The sequence below is a fragment of the Scyliorhinus torazame genome, chromosome 16 (genome assembly GCF_047496885.1).
Source record: "Scyliorhinus torazame isolate Kashiwa2021f chromosome 16, sScyTor2.1, whole genome shotgun sequence".
Classification (NCBI taxonomy): Eukaryota; Metazoa; Chordata; class Chondrichthyes; order Carcharhiniformes; family Scyliorhinidae; genus Scyliorhinus; species Scyliorhinus torazame.
Window position 1 is genome coordinate 26,975,792 of NC_092722.1, and position 18,091 is coordinate 26,993,882.

Genomic DNA, 18,091 nt, shown 5'->3' on the forward strand with positions numbered 1-18,091 from the left:
ACTGTAACACTCTGATATAATACACACCCCTCACTAACACTCTGATATAACACATCCCTCACTGTAACACTCTGATATAACACAGACCCCTCACTAACACTCTGATATAACACACACCCCTCACTGTAACACTCTGATATAACACACACCCCTCACTGTAACACTCTGATATAACACACACCCCTCACTGTAACACTCTGATATAACACAAACCCCTCAGTGGAACAGGATTGTTCTGACAAGCTGTTATTAACATGCTATTGATGGCACTGTGTGTGTTTGATCAGTCTGGATGTGTTGAGGTTATACTGAAGTTGACTGGCAGGTTTCTGGCCCTGCTCGCTTTTGGATTCACAGAGCTTTCCGAATTTTGAACTATTTTTCTGTGGCAGAAGGAGGTGCTGAATGGCACAGGAGCGTGCCAGTGAGGAAATGGAAGTTTCACAGTTTGGTGCCCAGCCTTCTGTTCAACCTGTTTTTTCTGATTCCTGCTGCCTATCTGGATACTGTTACCCATGGGTATTTCAGCCGACAGGACTTGCCTCTTGTTTAAGGCTGGACTGGGTTTGTTGACGGGATGTTCACCAGCTAAAACTGGCTTGTACCTCTCCCATTCTGTACACCTGATGTGTCGCAGGGGTGGGAGCTTTTCCTTCCTCTCTAACCCACGGCCATGGAGTTATGCTGTTGTTCCCCTGGTGTACTCCTTTGGACTGACTGAGTGGCTGCACAGAATCAGGATAAAGCCTGCCCCCTACCCTGTGCTGTGACATAAGGAGCACCCTTGCCCACCCCATTCCCCTATTGCTGCTCTGCTTGACAGAGTGCAGTTCCAGCAGGTGATGCTTACTCTGTCCATACTGGGCGTACTGGTAGCCGGGGACAGGGTCCATGCTGTATCCAGATGTGCTGTAGGCGGGCGTGCAGTAGGACTGCGAGCTGGGTAGGCTCTCCACGCCCTTGATGGAGTCGCTTCGCTGACTGCAGCTGGCGGAGAGCGGGTTCGAGGTGTCCAGGCTCCCGTGCAGTGGGGAGATGGAGAAGTCGTGCTGTGGCTGAGGGGGGACTGCTCCCGGGTTACTCAGGATGCTCATCACCTGTGGAAGAGAGAGAGAGAGACAGAGAGGAGAGGTTAATAGAGAGATTGTCGATTCTAGCTCATGCTGGAGAGAGGGGAGGGTGGGAAGGGTGATAGGAGAGGGAGAGGGGAGGAAGAGAGGGCTGAAGGGCATGGGACATTGGGAAGATCGGGGCGAGTGGGAGGGTGGGGGAGGGCGAGGTGGAGAGGGGTGTGGATTAAGTGGGGGAAGGGACGGAGGGGAGGGGTAAGAGGGGGAGGGGAGAGGGTTTTCAGGCATAGACTATTTGGATGAGGATATTCCAGTTGGGGCTGGCTCACGAATCCATACTCCGAGGACTGACTTGTGCAGAGTGGACTGTGACGCTCCCTGGGCAAGTGGACAGTTCAATATCCCAAACATGTCAGGGTCAGGCAGTGAGAGTGGGAAATGGGATGGCCATGGCCGAGGTGAGCGGCATCCTGATCTTCACAGAGCGGGGTGGGGGGAGAGCGGGGTGGGGGAGTGGGATGTGGGGGGGGGGGAGAGTGTGGGGTTTAGGGGAGAGTGGGTGGGGGAGAGCGGGTGAGGGGAGAGCGGGGGTGGGGGAGAGCGGGGTGGGGGGAGAGCGGGGTGGGGGGAGAGCGGGGTGGGGGGAGAGCGGGGTGGGGGGGAGAGCGGGGTGGGGGGAGAGCGGGGTGGGGGGAGAGCGGGGTGGGGGAGAGCGGGGTGGGGGGAGCGGGGTGGGGGAGAGCGGGGTGGGGGAGAGCGGGGGTGGGGGGAGAGCGGGGTGGGGGGAGAGCGGGGTGGGGGGAGAGCGGGGTGGGGAGAGAGCGGGGGTGGGGAGAGAGCGGGGTGGGGAGAGAGCGGGGTGGGGAGAGAGCGGGGTGGGGGGAGAGCGGGGTGGGGGGGAGAGCGGGGTGGGGGAGAGCGGGGTGGGGGGAGAGCGGGGTGGGGGAGAGCGGGGTGGGGGGGAGAGCGGGGTGGGGGGAGAGCGGGGTGGGGGAGAGCGAGGTGGTGGAGAGCGAGGTGGTGGAGAGCGGGGGTGGGGGGAGAGCGGGGTGGGGGGAGAGCGGGGTGGGGGGAGAGCGGGGTGGGGGGGAGAGCGGGGTGGGGAGAGAGCGGGGGTGGGGGGAGCGGGGTGGGGGGAGAGCGGGGTGGGGGGAGAGCGGGGTGGGGAGAGGCGGGGTGGGGAGAGCGGGGTGGGGGAGAGCGAGGTGGTGGAGAGCGGGGTGGGGGGAGAGCGGGGGTGGGGGGAGAGCGGGGTGGGGGGAGAGCGGGGTGGGGGGAGAGCGGGGTGGGGGGAGAGCGGGGTGGGGAGAGAGCGGGGTGGGGGGAGCGGGGTGGGGGGAGCGGGGTGGGGGGAGAGCGGGGTGGGGAGAGAGCGGGGTGGGGGGAGAGCGGGGTGGGGAGAGAGCGGGGTGGGGGGAGCGGGGGTGGGGGGGAGCGGGGTGGGGGGAGCGGGGTGGGGGGAGAGCGGGGTGGGGAGAGAGCGGGGTGGGCAGAGAGCGGGGTGGGGAGGAGAGCGGGGAGAGAGCGGGGTGGGGGGAGAGAGCGGTGTGAGGGGGCTGGTGTGGTGAGAGGATGTGTGGGGGGAAAGGGTGGGGGGAGAGAGAGTGGTTGGGGAGAGAGTGGGTGGGGGAGAGTGGGGTGGGGGGGAGAGTGGGGATTAGGGGAGAGTGCGTGGGGGAGAGCGGGTGAGGGGAGAGCGGGGTGGTGTGGTGAGGGGGTGAGTGGGGGGAAAGGGTAGTGGGGAGAGTGGGTGGGGGGAGAGTAGGGTGCGGGGGGGAGTGTGTGGTGTAGGGGAGAACGGGGGTGGTGTGGTGAGGGTGGGTATGGGGGAAAAGGTGGTGGGAGGGAGAGGGGTGAAGGGGAGAACAGTTGGGGGAGAGTGGGTGAGTGGGAAAGGGGGGTGTTGGGGAGAGGGGGTGGGTGGGGGAAAGGGGGGTGGGTGAGGGGAGAGGGTGGTGGGGGAGGGGTTGGGGGAGAGCGGGTGAGGGGAGAACGGGGTGGTGTGGTGAGGGTGGGTATGGGGGAAAAGGGTGGTGGGAGGGAGAGGGGTGAAGGGGAGAGCAGTTGGAGGAGAGTGGGTGAGGGGGCGAGTGGGTGAGGGGGGTGAGGGGGGTGTTGGGGACAGGGGGTGGGTGGGGGAAAGGGGGGTGGGTGGGGGGAGAGGGTGGTGGGTGGGGGGGAGGGGGTGTAGGGGAGAGCAGGTGGGGGGGGACAGTGGTGTGGCGGGGAGAGGGGGTGTTGGGGAGAGGGGGGTGGGTGGGGAGAGGGGGTGTTGGGAGAGGGGGGTGGGTGGGGGAGGGGGTGTAGGGGAGAGTGGGTGGGGGGTAGAATGGTGTGGCGGGAAGGGGGGGGGGTATAGTGGAGAGCGGGTAGGGGAGAGTGGCTGGGGGGGAGAGGGGGTGTTAGGGAGAGGGGTGGGGGGAGTGTACCGGGTGGGGGAGGGGGGGAGCGGGGGTGTAGGGGAGAGCGGGTGGGGAGGAAGAGTGGTGTGGCGGGGGAGAGGGGGTGTAGCAGAGAGCAGGTGGGGGAGACTGGCTGGGGGGAGAGTGGGGGAGAGGGGTTGTAGGGGCGAGGGAGTGGGGGGAGAGCGGGTGGGGGGTGAGCGGGGTGAGGGGTGGTAGCGTGCTTTGGGGAATAACAAGCACTGACATTAAACTATGATGGTAATCTACGTTCAGCTTTGCTGCAATTGGATTCATTGATACACACATGGGGATTGACTGATACACACATGGGGAATGACTGATACACACATGGGGATTCACTGATACACACGTGGGGATTCACTGATACACACGTGGGGATTCACTGATACACACGTGGTGATTCACTGATACACACGTGGTGATTCACTGACGCACACATGGTGACTCACTGATGCACACATGGGGATTCACTGATACACACATGGTGACTCACTGATACACACATGGTGACTCACTTACACACATGGTGACTCACTGGTACACACATGGGGATTCACTGATACACACATGGTGACTCACTGATGCACACATGGTGACTCACTGGTACACACATGGGGATTCACTGATACACACATGGTGACTCACTGATACACACATGGTGACTCACTGATACACACATGGGGATTCACTGATACACACATGGTGACTCACTGGTACACACATGGGGATTCACTGATACACACATGGGGATTCACTGATACACACATGGGGATTCACTGATACACACATGGGGATTCACTGATACACACGTGGTGATTCACTGATGCACACATGGTGACTCACTGGTACACACATGGGGATTCACTGATACACACATGGGATTCACTGATACACACGTGGCGATTCACTGATACACACGTTGGGATTCACGTATACACACGTGGTGATTCACTGATACACACATGGTGACTCACTGATACACACATGGTGACTCACTGATACACACATGGGGATTCACTGATACACACATGGGGATTCACTGATACACACATGGGGATTCACTGATACACACATGGGGATTCACTGATACACACGTGGTGATTCACTGATGCACACATGGTGACTCACTGGTACACACATGGGGATTCACTGATACACACATGGGGATTCACTGATACACACGTGGCGATTCACTGATACACACGTTGGGATTCACGTATACACACGTGGTGATTCACTGATACACACACGGGGATTCACTGATACACACATGGGGATTCACTGATACGCACATGGTGATTCACTGATACACACATGGGGATTCACTGATACACACATGGGGATTCACTGATACACACATGGTGACTCACTGATACACACATGGGGATTCACTGATACACACATGGGGATTCACTGATACACACATGGTGACTCACTGATACACACATGGGGATTCACTGATACGCACATGGTGATTCACTGATACGCACATGGTGATTCACTGATACACACATGGGGATTCACTGATACACACATGGTGATTCACTGATACACACATGGGGATTCACTGATACGCACATGGTGATTCACTGATACACACATGGTGACTCACTGATACACACACGGGGATTCACTGATACACACATGGTGATTCACTGATACACACATGGTGACTCACTGATACACACATGGGGATTCACTGATACGCACATGGTGATTCACTGATACACACATGGTGATTCACTGATACGCACATGGTGATTCACTGATACACACATGGTGATTCACTGATACACACATGGGGATTCACTGATACGCACATGGTGATTCACTGATACACACATGGGGATTCACTGATACACACATGGTGACTCACTGATACACACATGGTGACTCACTGATACACACATGGGGATTCACTGATACACACATGGTGATTCACTGATACACACATGGGGATTCACTGATACGCACATGGTGATTCACTGATACGCACATGGTGATTCACTGATACACACATGGGGATTCACTGATACGCACATGGTGATTCACTGATACACACATGGTGATTCACTGATACACACGTGGTGATTCACTGATACACACGTGGTGATTCACTGTACACACATGGTGACTCACTGATACACACATGGGGATTCACTGATACACACATGGGGATTCACTGATATACACATGGGGATTCACTGATACACACATGGGGATTCACTGATACACACCGATCCTCATGGTGGCAATGTCAACAGACGCAGCACAAAACGAGGCAACTTTACATCACAACAGAAGTAAATGATTGCATTAAATACAGACAATACATGGCAAGGCAAGGAATCTTAAAGGAACTATGTTGGTCACGGTTAACTCCTCTCCCTTTCCCATTGGGAATGTGTGAAGCAAGGCCGATGGTTCTGAATAAAAGTAAGAGAAGTGTGCAACATCTGTAAAGATTTATGTGATCAGGGAATGGGGATGGGGGGGAGGGGGGTGGGGGGCGGTGGGTCCCCGGAGCTGCTTGTCAATCACACACTCTGACAGCACTCCTCAGAAACAGGCTGCAGTGATTACCGCAGGTACTTCAACTTGCTTCGCTCACTGATCAAGGTTCTCCTCGGAGAACTTTCTACAGAGTGGATGTTGGCTCCTCCGTGGGCTGGGGAGGATGGTGTTTGAGATAAGTCCAGGAAGTACGGATAAACACAGCGTCTCACTGAAAGATACGCTAAGCACCCTCAGGGCATCTCGCACTTTCCCTGCAAGATAGTCATTTTTTGAGAGAGAAAAAAGTAATTAATTCTGGCAACTTCAGAGCCAACAGCCTCAGGGAGTGCTAATCCCACAGGGACCATTACTTAACCCACACAAACAACAAGCTATCTGTTCCACTTACATGTGCTAACTGCTTACTGCTAAAGAGGGAGTTTCACTGTCAGCACCCCTTTTAAAGAGACAGTCGGCGACAGGAGGTTTGGGGACAGGAGTTACCAAAAGATGGAAGTGGATAAACATCTGTGGAAATACAGTGCTGGGAAAGAGGTTAATCCAGCTCCCTCACAATATTACTGTGTAACTCACCCCCCAGCAACTTGAGGACATAAATCCTCAGCACCTTCAGGAGAGGAGGGGGAGCTGAACCCCAGTGAGAGTCAGCACCTTCAGGAGAGGAGGGGAGCTGAACCCCAGTGAGAGTCAGCACCTTCAGGGAGAGGAGGAGGAGCTGAACCCCAGTGAGAGTCAGCGCTTTCAGGAGAGGAGGGGGAGCTGAACCCCAGTGAGAGTCAGCACCTTCAGGAGAGGAGGGGAGCTGAACCCCAGTGAGAGTCAGCACCTTCAGGAGAGGAGGGGGAGCTGAACCCAGTGAGAGTCAGCACCTTCAGGAGAGGAGGGGGAGCTGGACCCCAGTGAGAGTCAGCACCTTCAGGAGAGGAGGGGAGCTGAACCCCAGTGAGAGTCAGCACCTTCAGGGAGAGGAGGAGGAGCTGAACCCCAGTGAGAGTCAGCACCTTCAGGGAGAGGAGGGGGAGCTGAACCCCAGTGAGAGTCAGCACCTTCAGGAGAGAAGGAGGAGCTGGACCCCAGTGAGAGTCAGCACCTTCAGGAGAGGAGGGGAGCTGAACCCCAGTGAGAGTCAGCACCTTCAGGGAGAGGAGGGGAGCTGACCCCAGTGAGAGTCAGCACCTTCAGGAGAGGAGGGGGAGCTGAATCCCAGTGAGAGTCAGCACCGTCCGGAGAGGAGGGGGAGCCGGACCTCAGTGAGAGTCAGCACCGTCCGGAGAGGAAGAGGGAGGCGAAAGGGGTAATTCAGGTTAAACTATTTTTCAATCTATTACCGTTACCGAAATATTCCCTCAGTTTGAAAACTGACACCCAGACAAAAATGCCAGAAGAAAGTATCCCTTTAACCCATCAGTAATCCAGTTTTTATTCACTCATTATTTGTATCGGATTCTCATGGAAATCAGCCTGCTGTTCTCAGGATAAAATTCCAGAGCCTCTTTTTGTAATGTTATTAAAACATTGCTTATAATGCAAGCTGTGAATGGTTGGTGTGAGGGATCACTTCACCACTCAGCAATGTGTCAAGGGCCTACAAACCTAGCTTCTCTCATTCCCACCCAGATACACTTTCACTCCTTGGCAGGGCCGTGGGATTTATGAAGCCAACGGGGCCAGATTCAAGCGGCTATCACACACTACTTTCCATCGAAGATTTCCACTAGTTAGCTTTAGAACACTGCTGGATGAATTGGCATTCTCCTCATTTAAAGGGGCAATGTTTATTGACAATATGTTGGTTATCTTAGAACATAGAACATACATTGCAGAAGGAGGCCATTCGGCCCATCAAGTCTGCACCGACCCACTTAAGCTCTCACTTCCACCCTATTCCCGTAACCCAATAACCCCTCCTACCCTTTTTGGTCACTAAGGGCAATTTATCATGGCCAATCCACCTAACCTGCACGTCTTTGGACTGTGGGAGGAAACCGGAGCACCCGGAGGAAACCCACGCAGACACTGGGAAAACGTGCAGGCTCCGCACAGACAGTGACCCAATCCGGGAATCGAACCTGGGACCCTGGAGCTGTGAAGCCACAGTGCTATCCACTTGTGCTACCGTGCTGCCAATCATCTTGTGTTTAAAGTCATAAGGGGGAAAAGGGGGTCTCAGTTTATTTGTTCGCACAATGTCACCTGCAGCGATGTTTTTTCTATAAAAATGTTTTTAATTGGGTTTTTGCAGCGATGCTTTTTGACATGATTTGACTGGCAGCTTGGCTCAGTCAGAGTATTGTGGGCTCGAACGCCACAATCCAGTGCAATAGTGCATGATCTCTACTCTGAGGGAGCAGCAGTACTGAGAGAACACTATAGTGTCTGAAGGAGAGTATCGAGTGAACTCTGTGCTGCCGGAAAGGCAGTAATGAGGGAAATCTGCACCATTGGAAGGTTAGTACTGAGGGAAATCTGCACCATTGGAGGGTTAGTACTGAGGGAAATCTGCACTGGTGGAGGGTTAGTACTGAGGGAAGTCTGCACCATTGGAGGGTTAGTACTGAGGGAAATCTGCACTGGTGGAGGGTTAGTACTGAGGGAAGTCTGCACCATTGGAGGGTTAGTACTGAGGGAAATCTGCACCATTGGAGGGTTAGTACTGAGGGAAATCTGCACCATTGGAGGGTTAGTACTGAGGGAAATCTGCACCATTGGAGGGTTAGTACTGAGGGAAATCTGCACTGGTGGAGGGTTAGTACTGAGGGAAATCTGCACCATTGGAGGGATAGTACTGAGGGAAATCTGCACTGGTGGATGGTTAGTACCGAGGGAAATCTGCACTGTTGGAGGGTTAGTACTGAGGGAAATCTGCACCATTGGAGGGTTAGTATTGAGGGAAATCTGCACTGTTGGAGTGTTAGTACTGAGGGAAATCTGCACTGTTGGAGGGTTAGTACTGAGGGCCATCTGCACTGTTGGAGGGTTAGTACTGAGGGAAATCTGCATTGTTGGAGGGTTAGTACCGAGGGAAATCTGCACTGGTGGAGGGTTAGTACTGAGGGAAATCTGCACCATTGAAGGGTTAGTACTGTGGGAAATCTGCACTGTTGGAGGGTTAGTACTGAGGGAAATCTGCACCATTGAAGGGTTAGTACTGAGGGAAATCTGCACCATTGGAGGGTTAATACTGAGGGACATCTGCACTGTTGGAGGGTTAGTACTGAGGGAAATCTGCACTGTTGGAGGGTTAGTACTGAGGGAAATCTGCACTGTTGGAGGGTTAGTACTGAGGGACATCTGCACTGGTGGAGGGTTAGTACTGAGGGACATCTGCACTGTTGGAGGGTTAGTACCGAGGGAAATCTGCACTGTTGGAGGGTTAGTACTGAGGGAAATCTGCACTGTTGGAGGGTTAGTACTGAGGGACATCTGCACTGTTGGAGGGTTAGTACCGAGGGAAATCTGCACTGGTGGAGAGTTAGTACTGAGGGACATCTGCACTGTTGGAGGGTTAGTACCGAGGGAAATCTGCACTGTTGGAGGGTTAGTACTGAGGGAAATCTGCACTGTTGGAGGGTTAGTACTGAGGGACATCTGCACTGTTGGAGGGTTAGTACCGAGGGAAATCTGCACTGTTGGAGGGTTAGTACTGAGGGAAATCTGTACTGTTGGAGGGTTAGTACTGAGGGAAATCTGCACTGTTGGAAGGTTAGTACTGAGGGACATCTGTACTGTTGGAGTGTTAGTACTGAGGGAAATCTGCACCATTGGAGGGTTAGTATTGAGGGAAATCTGCACTGTTGGAGTGTTAGTACTGAGGGAAATCTGCACTGTTGGAGGGTTAGTACTGAGGGCCATCTGCACTGTTGGAGGGTTAGTACTGAGGGAAATCTGCATTGTTGGAGGGTTAGTACCGAGGGAAATTTGCACTGGTGGAGGGTTAGTACTGAGGGAAATCTGCACTTTGGAGGGTTAGTATGAGGGAAATCTGCACCATTGAAGGGTTAGTACTGTGGGAAATCTGCACTGTTGGAGGGTTAGTACTGAGGGAAATCTGCACCATTGGAGGGAGAGTACTGAGGGAAATCTGCACTGGTGGATGGTTAGTACCGAGGGAAATCTGCACTTTGGAGGGTTAGTACTGAGGGAAATCTGCACCATTGGAGGGTTAGTATTGAGGGAAATCTGCACTGTTGGAGGGTTAGTACTGAGGGAAATCTGCACCATTGAAGGGTTAGTACTGAGGGACATCTGCACTGTTGGAGGGTTAGTACTGAGGGAAATCTGCATTGTTGGAGGGTTAGTACCGAGGGAAATCTGCACTGGTGGAGGGTTAGTACTGAGGGACATCTGCACTGTTGGAGGGTTAGTACCGAGGGAAATCTGCACTGTTGGAGGGTTAGTACTGAGGGAAATCTGCACTGTTGGAGGGTTAGTACTGAGGGAAATCTGTACTGTTGGAAGGTTAGTACTGAGGGACATCTGCACTTTTGAAGTGGTAATAATGAGGGAAATCTGTACTGTTGGAGGATTAGTACTGAGGGAAATCTGCGCTGTTGGAGGGTTAGTACTGAGGGACATCTGCACTGGTGGAGAGTTAGTACTGAGGGAAATCTGCAGCATTAGAGGGTTAGTACTGAGGGAAATCTGCACTGTTGAAGTGGTAATAATGAGGGAAGTCTGCACTGTTGTAGGGTTAGCACTGAGGGAAATCTGAACTATCGGAGGAGTAGTAATGAGGCAGTGCTGTGTGTTGCACCGTCTGAGGAGCAGTCCTAAGGGAAGTCTGAAATACCTGAGGGAAAGTACTGAGTGGGATCTGCAGTGTCAGTCAGGCAGTACTAATGAACTGCTGCACCTTTGAAAGGGCAGTACTAAGGGAGATATAATACCAGTGACTGCTTGTCCTACATCGTTCCCTGTGCTGAGACACATTGCAGCTCAGTGAATTTGTGGAACAGGTTGTTTGAATGCGTTGAGGCATGGGTATCAGCTTGTTAATTTGGCCACAAGCTTTAGGCAGTAATGGTTAAACAAACTGAAACTCAATTGTGAATGACTTTCTGGATCAAAAGGACTACATGTTTCTTTCCCCTCTACCCGCCACGCTGCCACTCTTGCAGTGGTGCTACTGCCAACAAAATTCTCCATCTCAAATCCAAACTTTTACTTGCCAACCATGGCTCGGTGACTAGCTCCCGTGCCTCTAAATCAGAAGATTGTGGGTTCAAGCGCCATTTAGCATATATTCCAGGTTGACACTCCCAGTGCAGTACAGTAAGTAGTGAGAGAGTGCTACTCTATCAGTCTTTTGGATGCAATGTTAAACTGAGGCCCTGTTTACACTCTAAGATGGACTTATTCAAAGTAGAGCAATGGGAGTTCCCTGAAGTATCCTTTTTAATACGTATCCCTCAACCAACAGTATCCCAAAATTGATAGATTTTGTTAGCACATTGCTGTTTGTGGGACCTCAATATGCGTAACAATATATTGCAACAATCACCTCACTTCAGAACAAACTTCATTGATTGTAAACCGCTTTGGGGCATTCTGAGGTTGTGAAAGGTGCTATAAAAATGCAAGATTCCATTGGTTTGAGGGCATGAATAGATAAAGACGTTTAAGATGGTAAGGGGACAAATAATTGCTAAACTAATCAAATTTAACCCCTGTTCTGGATGGATCACAACTGTGGAGCAGGAGCTAGGGAGGCAATAACAGAGGCACTATTACAGGCACATTAAAAATCACTGGAAAACAGAATAGTGGCAGAGTATTGGCAGACAACAAATGTGTTTTCTGTACATAAAAAGGGAGCTCGAACAAGCCCAGGGAACTATAGACCAATTCACCTAATACCAGAGGTAGGAAACATAATCGAATCTTTGATTAATTATGTAATAGAAAACAAATAACACAGATATAATTAAGATGTAAATTAGGTAAACACATTGGGAGGGAAACGAATTGAAGGATATGTTGATGAGACTGGGTGGGAGGGCCGAGGCTCATGTTGAGCATAAACACTAATGAAGACCAAGTGGATGATTTCAAAGCTGTACTTTTGAATCCTTGGTAAGTGCAGCGTGGCAATGCTACATACTAACTCCAATTATCATGCAAAAGATGATTGGTAAAACATTTGCTTTGGGAAGAAAATGAAACACCATTTTTAATGAGAAACCGAACAAAATATTACATAGAACATAGAACATAGAACAATACAGCGCAGTACAGGCCCTTCGGCCCACGATGTTGCACCGAAACAAAAGCCATCTAACCTACACTATGCCATTGTCATCCATATGTTTATCCAATAAACTTTTAAATGCCCTCAATGTTGGCGAGTTCACTACTGTAGCAGGTAGGGCATTCCACGGCCTCACTACTCTTTGCGTAAAGAACCTACCTCTGACCTCTGTCCTATATCTATTACCCCTCAGTTTAAAGTTATGTCCCCTCGTGCCAGCCATATCCATCCGCGGGAGAAGGCTCTCACTGTCCACCCTATCCAACCCCCTGATCATTTTGTATGCCTCTATTAAGTCTCCTCTTAACCTTCTTCTCTCCAACGAAAACAACCTCAAGTCCATCAGCCTTTCCTCATAAGATTTTCCCTCCATACCAGGCAACATCCTGGTAAATCTCCTCTGCACCCGCTCCAAAGCCTCCACGTCCTTCCTATAATGCGGTGACCAGAACTGTACGCAATACTCCAAATGCGGCCGTACCAGAGTTCTGTACAGCTGCAACATGACCTCCCGACTCCGGAACTCAATCCCTCTACCAATAAAGGCCAACACTCCATAGGCCTTCTTCACAACCCTATCAACCTGGGTGGCAACTTTCAGGGATCTATGTACATGGACACCTAGATCCCTCTGCTCATCCACACTTTCAAGAACTTTACCATTAGCCAAATATTCCGCATTCCTGTTATTCCTTCCAAAGTGAATCACCTCTCACTTCTCTACATTAAACTCCATTTGCCACCTCTCAGCCCAGCTCTGCAGCTTATCTATATCCCTCTGTAACCTGCTACATCCTTCCACACAATATTGTCAATTTGGCCTCAGAAACAGTGGGCTGAGGAGGGGAAGAGTTTATCAGGGGTTCCCACGCTGCCCAGTGACCCTGCTGGAAGGTGTGTGCTTGTATGTGTGTGCAGATGAGGGTAGGATTGAGTTCAGCTGCATTACCTCTCACAGCTGAACACCCCAATAACGTGCAGGGTGGTTTTCTGAGCTGGCAGTTCTGGGGGTTAGAATACGGACCAACCCCAGAATGCAAACACCAAAAATTCCCAACTTAGAATGTCTGCTTGGGCGTGTTAGGGGAGGGGGTTTGGGAGGGGGGGTAGTGGGGGGGGGGTAGTGGGGGGGGGCAGTGGGGGGGGCAGTGGGGGGGGTAGTGGGGGGGGAAGTTGGGGGGGGTAGTGGGGGGGGGGTAGTGGGGGGGGGGTAGTGGGGGGGTAGTGGGGGGGGTAGTGGGGGGGAGGAGGGTAGTGGGGGGGAGGAGGGTAGTGGGGGGGAGGAGGGTAGTGGGGGGGAGGAGGGTAGTGGGGGGGAGGAGGGTAGTGGGGGGAGGAGGGTAGTGGGGGGGTAGTGGGGGGGGGGAAGGAGGGTAGTGGGGGGGTTTGGGAGGAGGGTAGGGGGTTTGGGAGGAGGGTAGGGGGGTTTGGGAGGAGGGTGGGGGGGTTTGGGAGGAGGGTAGGGGGGTTTGGGAGGAGGGTAGGGGGGGTTTGGGAGGAGGGTAGGGGGGGTTTGGGAGGAGGGTAGGGGGGGTTTGGGAGGAGGGTGGGGGGGTTGGGAGGAGGGTAGGAGGAGGGTAGGGGGGGTTTGGGAAGAGGGTGGGGGGGTTTGGGAGGAGGGTGGGGGAGGGTTTGGGAGGAGGGTAGGGGGAGGGTTTGGGAGGAGGGTAGGGGGGGTTTGGGAGGAGGGTAGGGGGGGTTGGGAGGAGGGTAGGGGGGGTTTGGGAGGAGGGTAGTGGGAGGGTTGGGAGGGGATTGTGAGGGGTTTGGGAGGAGGGTAGTGGGGGTGTTTGGGAGGAGGGTAGTGGGGGGGTTTGGGAGGAGGGTAGTGGGAGGGGTTTGGGAGGAGGGTAGGGGAGGGTTTGGGAGGAGGGTGGGGGGGGTTTGGGAGGAGGGTAGGGGAGGTTTGGGACGAGGGTAGTGGGGGGTTTGGGAGGAGGGTAGTGGGAGGGTTGGGAGGGGATTGTGGGGGTTGGGAGGGGGTAGTGGGGATTGGAAGGGAGTTGGGTGGGAGGCGGCATCATGGAATTTACAGTGCAGAAGGAGGCCATTCAGCCTATCGAATCTCCCCCTGCCCTTGGAAAGAACACCCCATTTTAGCCCATGTTTCCACCCTATCCCCACTACCCAGTAACCCCACCCAACATTTTTGGATATAAGTGCAATTTAGCGTGGCCAATCCACCTAACCTGCACATCTTTGGACTATGGGAGGAAACCGGAGCACCCAGAGGAAATCCACGCAGACACGGGGAGAACATGCAGACTCCGCACAGACAGTCACCCAAGCCAGGAATCGAACCTGGGACCCTGGCACTGTGAAGCCACTGTGCTACCGTACGGGGGTAGTGGGGGTTGGGAGGGGGTAGCAGGAGGGGAGACACAGGCCATAAGATAATTAAGTGGACTGTCAGCAAGAGTTAAGAAATGGGGTTTGGGGTGAGAGGAACAAAGATCTGTTTAAAACATTTCCAATTAAGGGGCAATTTAGCGTGGCCAATCCAACTACCCTGCACATCTTTGGGTTGTGGGGTTGAAACCCACGCAAACACGGGGAGAATGTGCAAACTCCACACGGACAGTGACCCAGAGCTAGGATCGAACCTGGGACCTCAGCGCCGTGAGGCAGCAGTGCTAACCACTGTGCCACCCTGTTGTCCTTCAGAGGAACCAAGCTGATTATGGAAAGAAAAAAGAGATGCTGTTTAAAAACACTGAACTAACAATGACTGGAAGGTGCCTTTATTTTCTCATTGCGCTGCAGGACAATTACTTTAAGATACTCTGAATGACAATGAAATCTGTTCTCACTCCATCTGTGAGTGGTAATAAAAGAGATTTTTTTTGCTTTGTATTCGAAGGAGTCCCGAGCAATTGCTGACTGCTGTGCGGTGTGAAAAACTGGGAACTGTTGGCAAATGATTTCGATTAAGGTTTAAAGTTCTCTGTGTTTTCTCTGTCTCTCTCCACACTCAGTATTAGAAGTGCGCTGTAACCCCCGCCGGGCACAAGTAATAGGCTACACCGAGTGACTTATTGGATCCAAACGAGGTTTCTCGAGATCTTTCAGGTCTCCTCCGCGGTTTCAATGAAAAGTGAAAGAGAGTCAAAGTACAAAGAGTGACAGGGGCAGTCAGCCTTGCCTGAGGCGACACTGTTTGCAGCACTGATAGACCAAGTTTCAGAACCCTGCCCTCCACTCCATCAGTCAGCCCCTGTAATCTATATCGAGCGGAGAAGGCGGGTGTGCGGGGAATCAGAGAGCAAGAGGCTCAAGACACCAGTTCCAAAAGCAGATCTCGCTGTTTTCAACTCTTTTCCTTTAAAGTACTGTTTCTGAAAGATAGCAAGGTCGAGAAAAGAGATGGGGGGGGCGGGGGGAGGGGGCGTTTAATTTAAACCGGGGGAAAACAATTAGAAGATGGGACGAAATAAGGCATGAAGTGAATACTGTTCACAGAGAGTTAATTCACTCGTCAGTTTACAGCGGAATTGTAACCGGGCCTAATAGCAATTAAATGAATACTGTGTCCCAAACATGCAGCAGCAATAAATGGCTGCCTCAGTGAGTGACAAATGCAACTAATTTCATGTAACTGAATCCCTTCACTTGCATATTTCAGGTTGCTGATGGATGTTGAAATCTTAAAATGTTATTTAGCCCTTTGCCAGATCACATTGAGCGAGCACAAACCATCAACTCTCTCTCCGACTGGGTGACAGTGAGCTAGCACCCACTGACCAGCCCCTCTCCCACAGGGTGACACTGAGCTTGCACCCACTGACCAGCCCCTCTCCCACTGGGTGACACTGAGCTTGCACCCACTGACCAGCCCCTCTCCCACTGGGTGACACTGAGCTAGCACCCACTCTCCAACTTCTCTCCCACTGGGTGACACTGAGCTAGCACCCACTCTCCAACTTCTCTCCCACTGGGTGACACTGAGCTAGCACCCACTCTCCAACTTCTCTCCCACTGGGTGACACTGAGCTAGCACCCACTGACCAGCCCCTCTCCCACAGGGTGACACTGAGCTAGCACCCACTGACCAGCCCCTCTCTCACTGGGTGACACTGAGCTAGCACCCACTGACCAGCCCCTCTCCCACAGGGTGACACTGAGCTAGCACCCACTGACCAGCCCCTCTCCCACTGGGTGACACTGAGCTAGCACCCACTGACCAGCCCCTCTCCCACAGGGTGACACTGAGCTAGCACCCACTCTCCAACTTCTCTCCCACTGGGTGACAGTGAGCTAGCACCCACTGACCAACCCCTCTCCCACTGGGTGACACTGAGCTAGCACCCACTGACCAGCCCCTCTCCCACAGGGTGACACTGAGCTAGCACCCACTGACCAGCCCCTCTCCCACAGGGTGACACTGAGCTAGCACCCACTCTCCAACTTCTCTCCCACAGGGTGACACTGAGCTTGCACCCACTGACCAGCCCCTCTCTCACTGGGTGACACTGAGCTAGCACCCACTGACCAGCCCCTCTCTCACTGGGTGACACTGAGCTAGCACCCACTGACCAGCCCCTCTCCCACTGGGTGACACTGAGCTAGCACCCACTGACCAGCCCCTCTCCCACAGGGTGACACTGAGCTAGCACCCACTCTCCAACTTCTCTCCCACTGGGTGACACTGAGCTAGCACCCACTGACCAGCCCCTCTCCCACAGGGTGACACTGAGCTAGCACCCACTGACCAGCCCCTCTCCCACTGGGTGACACTGAGCTAGCACCCACTGACCAGCCCCTCTCCCACAGGGTGACACTGAGCTAGCACCCACTCTCCAACTTCAATCCCACTGGGTGACACTGTGCTGGCACCCACTGTTCAGGGGAAGCCCTCTGAAGCTGATTGGGCACATCTAGTGCTGACTGTGCAGGTAATCTGCTTGAGTGAAGCTATACCCCAGGTCATTTTAATAAGGACTGGGGGACACCGAGTAAAAAGCAAGAACTTTGTATTTACAGTTACTTTCTATCCAACTCCCGATAGATCCTTCCCGGGTCTCTCCGTGGTCGGTGTGTTCCTGGCCGACCTGTTATACAATGCTGAATGGAGTTCCTCCGCCTCTCATGGGGGAGCTCGTCCTCCGCGGGAACCCCGGGAAGAAATCATTCCCATCCCGGACGACCCGTGCGGGATGTGACAGCCACCATACTGGGGCAAGAGTGAGCACAGTGATGGTGGTGAAGCGCATACTCCCGATGCAAAACACTGGGTGACAATTTCACATGAAGTATCGCCTTATCAAAAACAAATTAAAGAAAGAAATTTAAGTAAATGAACAGAAGGAACCGCATGCAGTTAAATCCATGTTAAAAGGAAAAATAACAGGAGGGAAGGTGGTGTTACACTGCAGGGACTGGGAGGAAGGCACTGTACATTTTTCAGCCAAAAAAAAGAGGAAATTCATTAGAAAAACAAATTGAGCTTCAAAAAAATTATGAGCGCAATTATGGGGATTTTCATGCCTCGTTCAATCTGTTGTAATTAATAGATGTGGACTGGACAGTGTTTGTGACTGAGCTGAGCTGGCTGCTGTCTGGCAGAGAGCAGATGACAGAGATGATTTTCTATCTAGTCTCCGTGTCGCGGGACTAATTGGCTGCAGTGAGTTAATGAAAAGTGAAAAGCTCCAACACAGTGGATGCGAAGGAGGGGGGCGAAGGAGGGGGGAGGGGGGCGAAGGAGGGGGGAGGGGGGCGAAGGAGGGGGGAGGGGGGCGAAGGAGGGGGGAGGGGGGCGAAGGAGGGGGGAGGGGGGCGAAGGAGGGGGGAGGGGGGCGAAGGAGGGGGGCGAAGGAGGGGGGAGGGGGGCG

At 53.2% G+C, this 18,091-nt stretch overlaps 1 protein-coding gene across 1 annotated transcript in view; it reads right to left on the reverse strand.

Moving 5' to 3' along the window:
• The window catches only part of LOC140392649 (paired box protein Pax-7-like), a 1,255,382-nt gene that overhangs the window by 12,226 nt on the left and 1,225,065 nt on the right, over nt 1–18,091 (reverse strand). Inside the window, 1 exon segment of the mRNA XM_072478121.1 lies at nt 851–1,097. Within this exon segment, the coding sequence (XP_072334222.1) occupies nt 851–1,097 (247 nt within the window).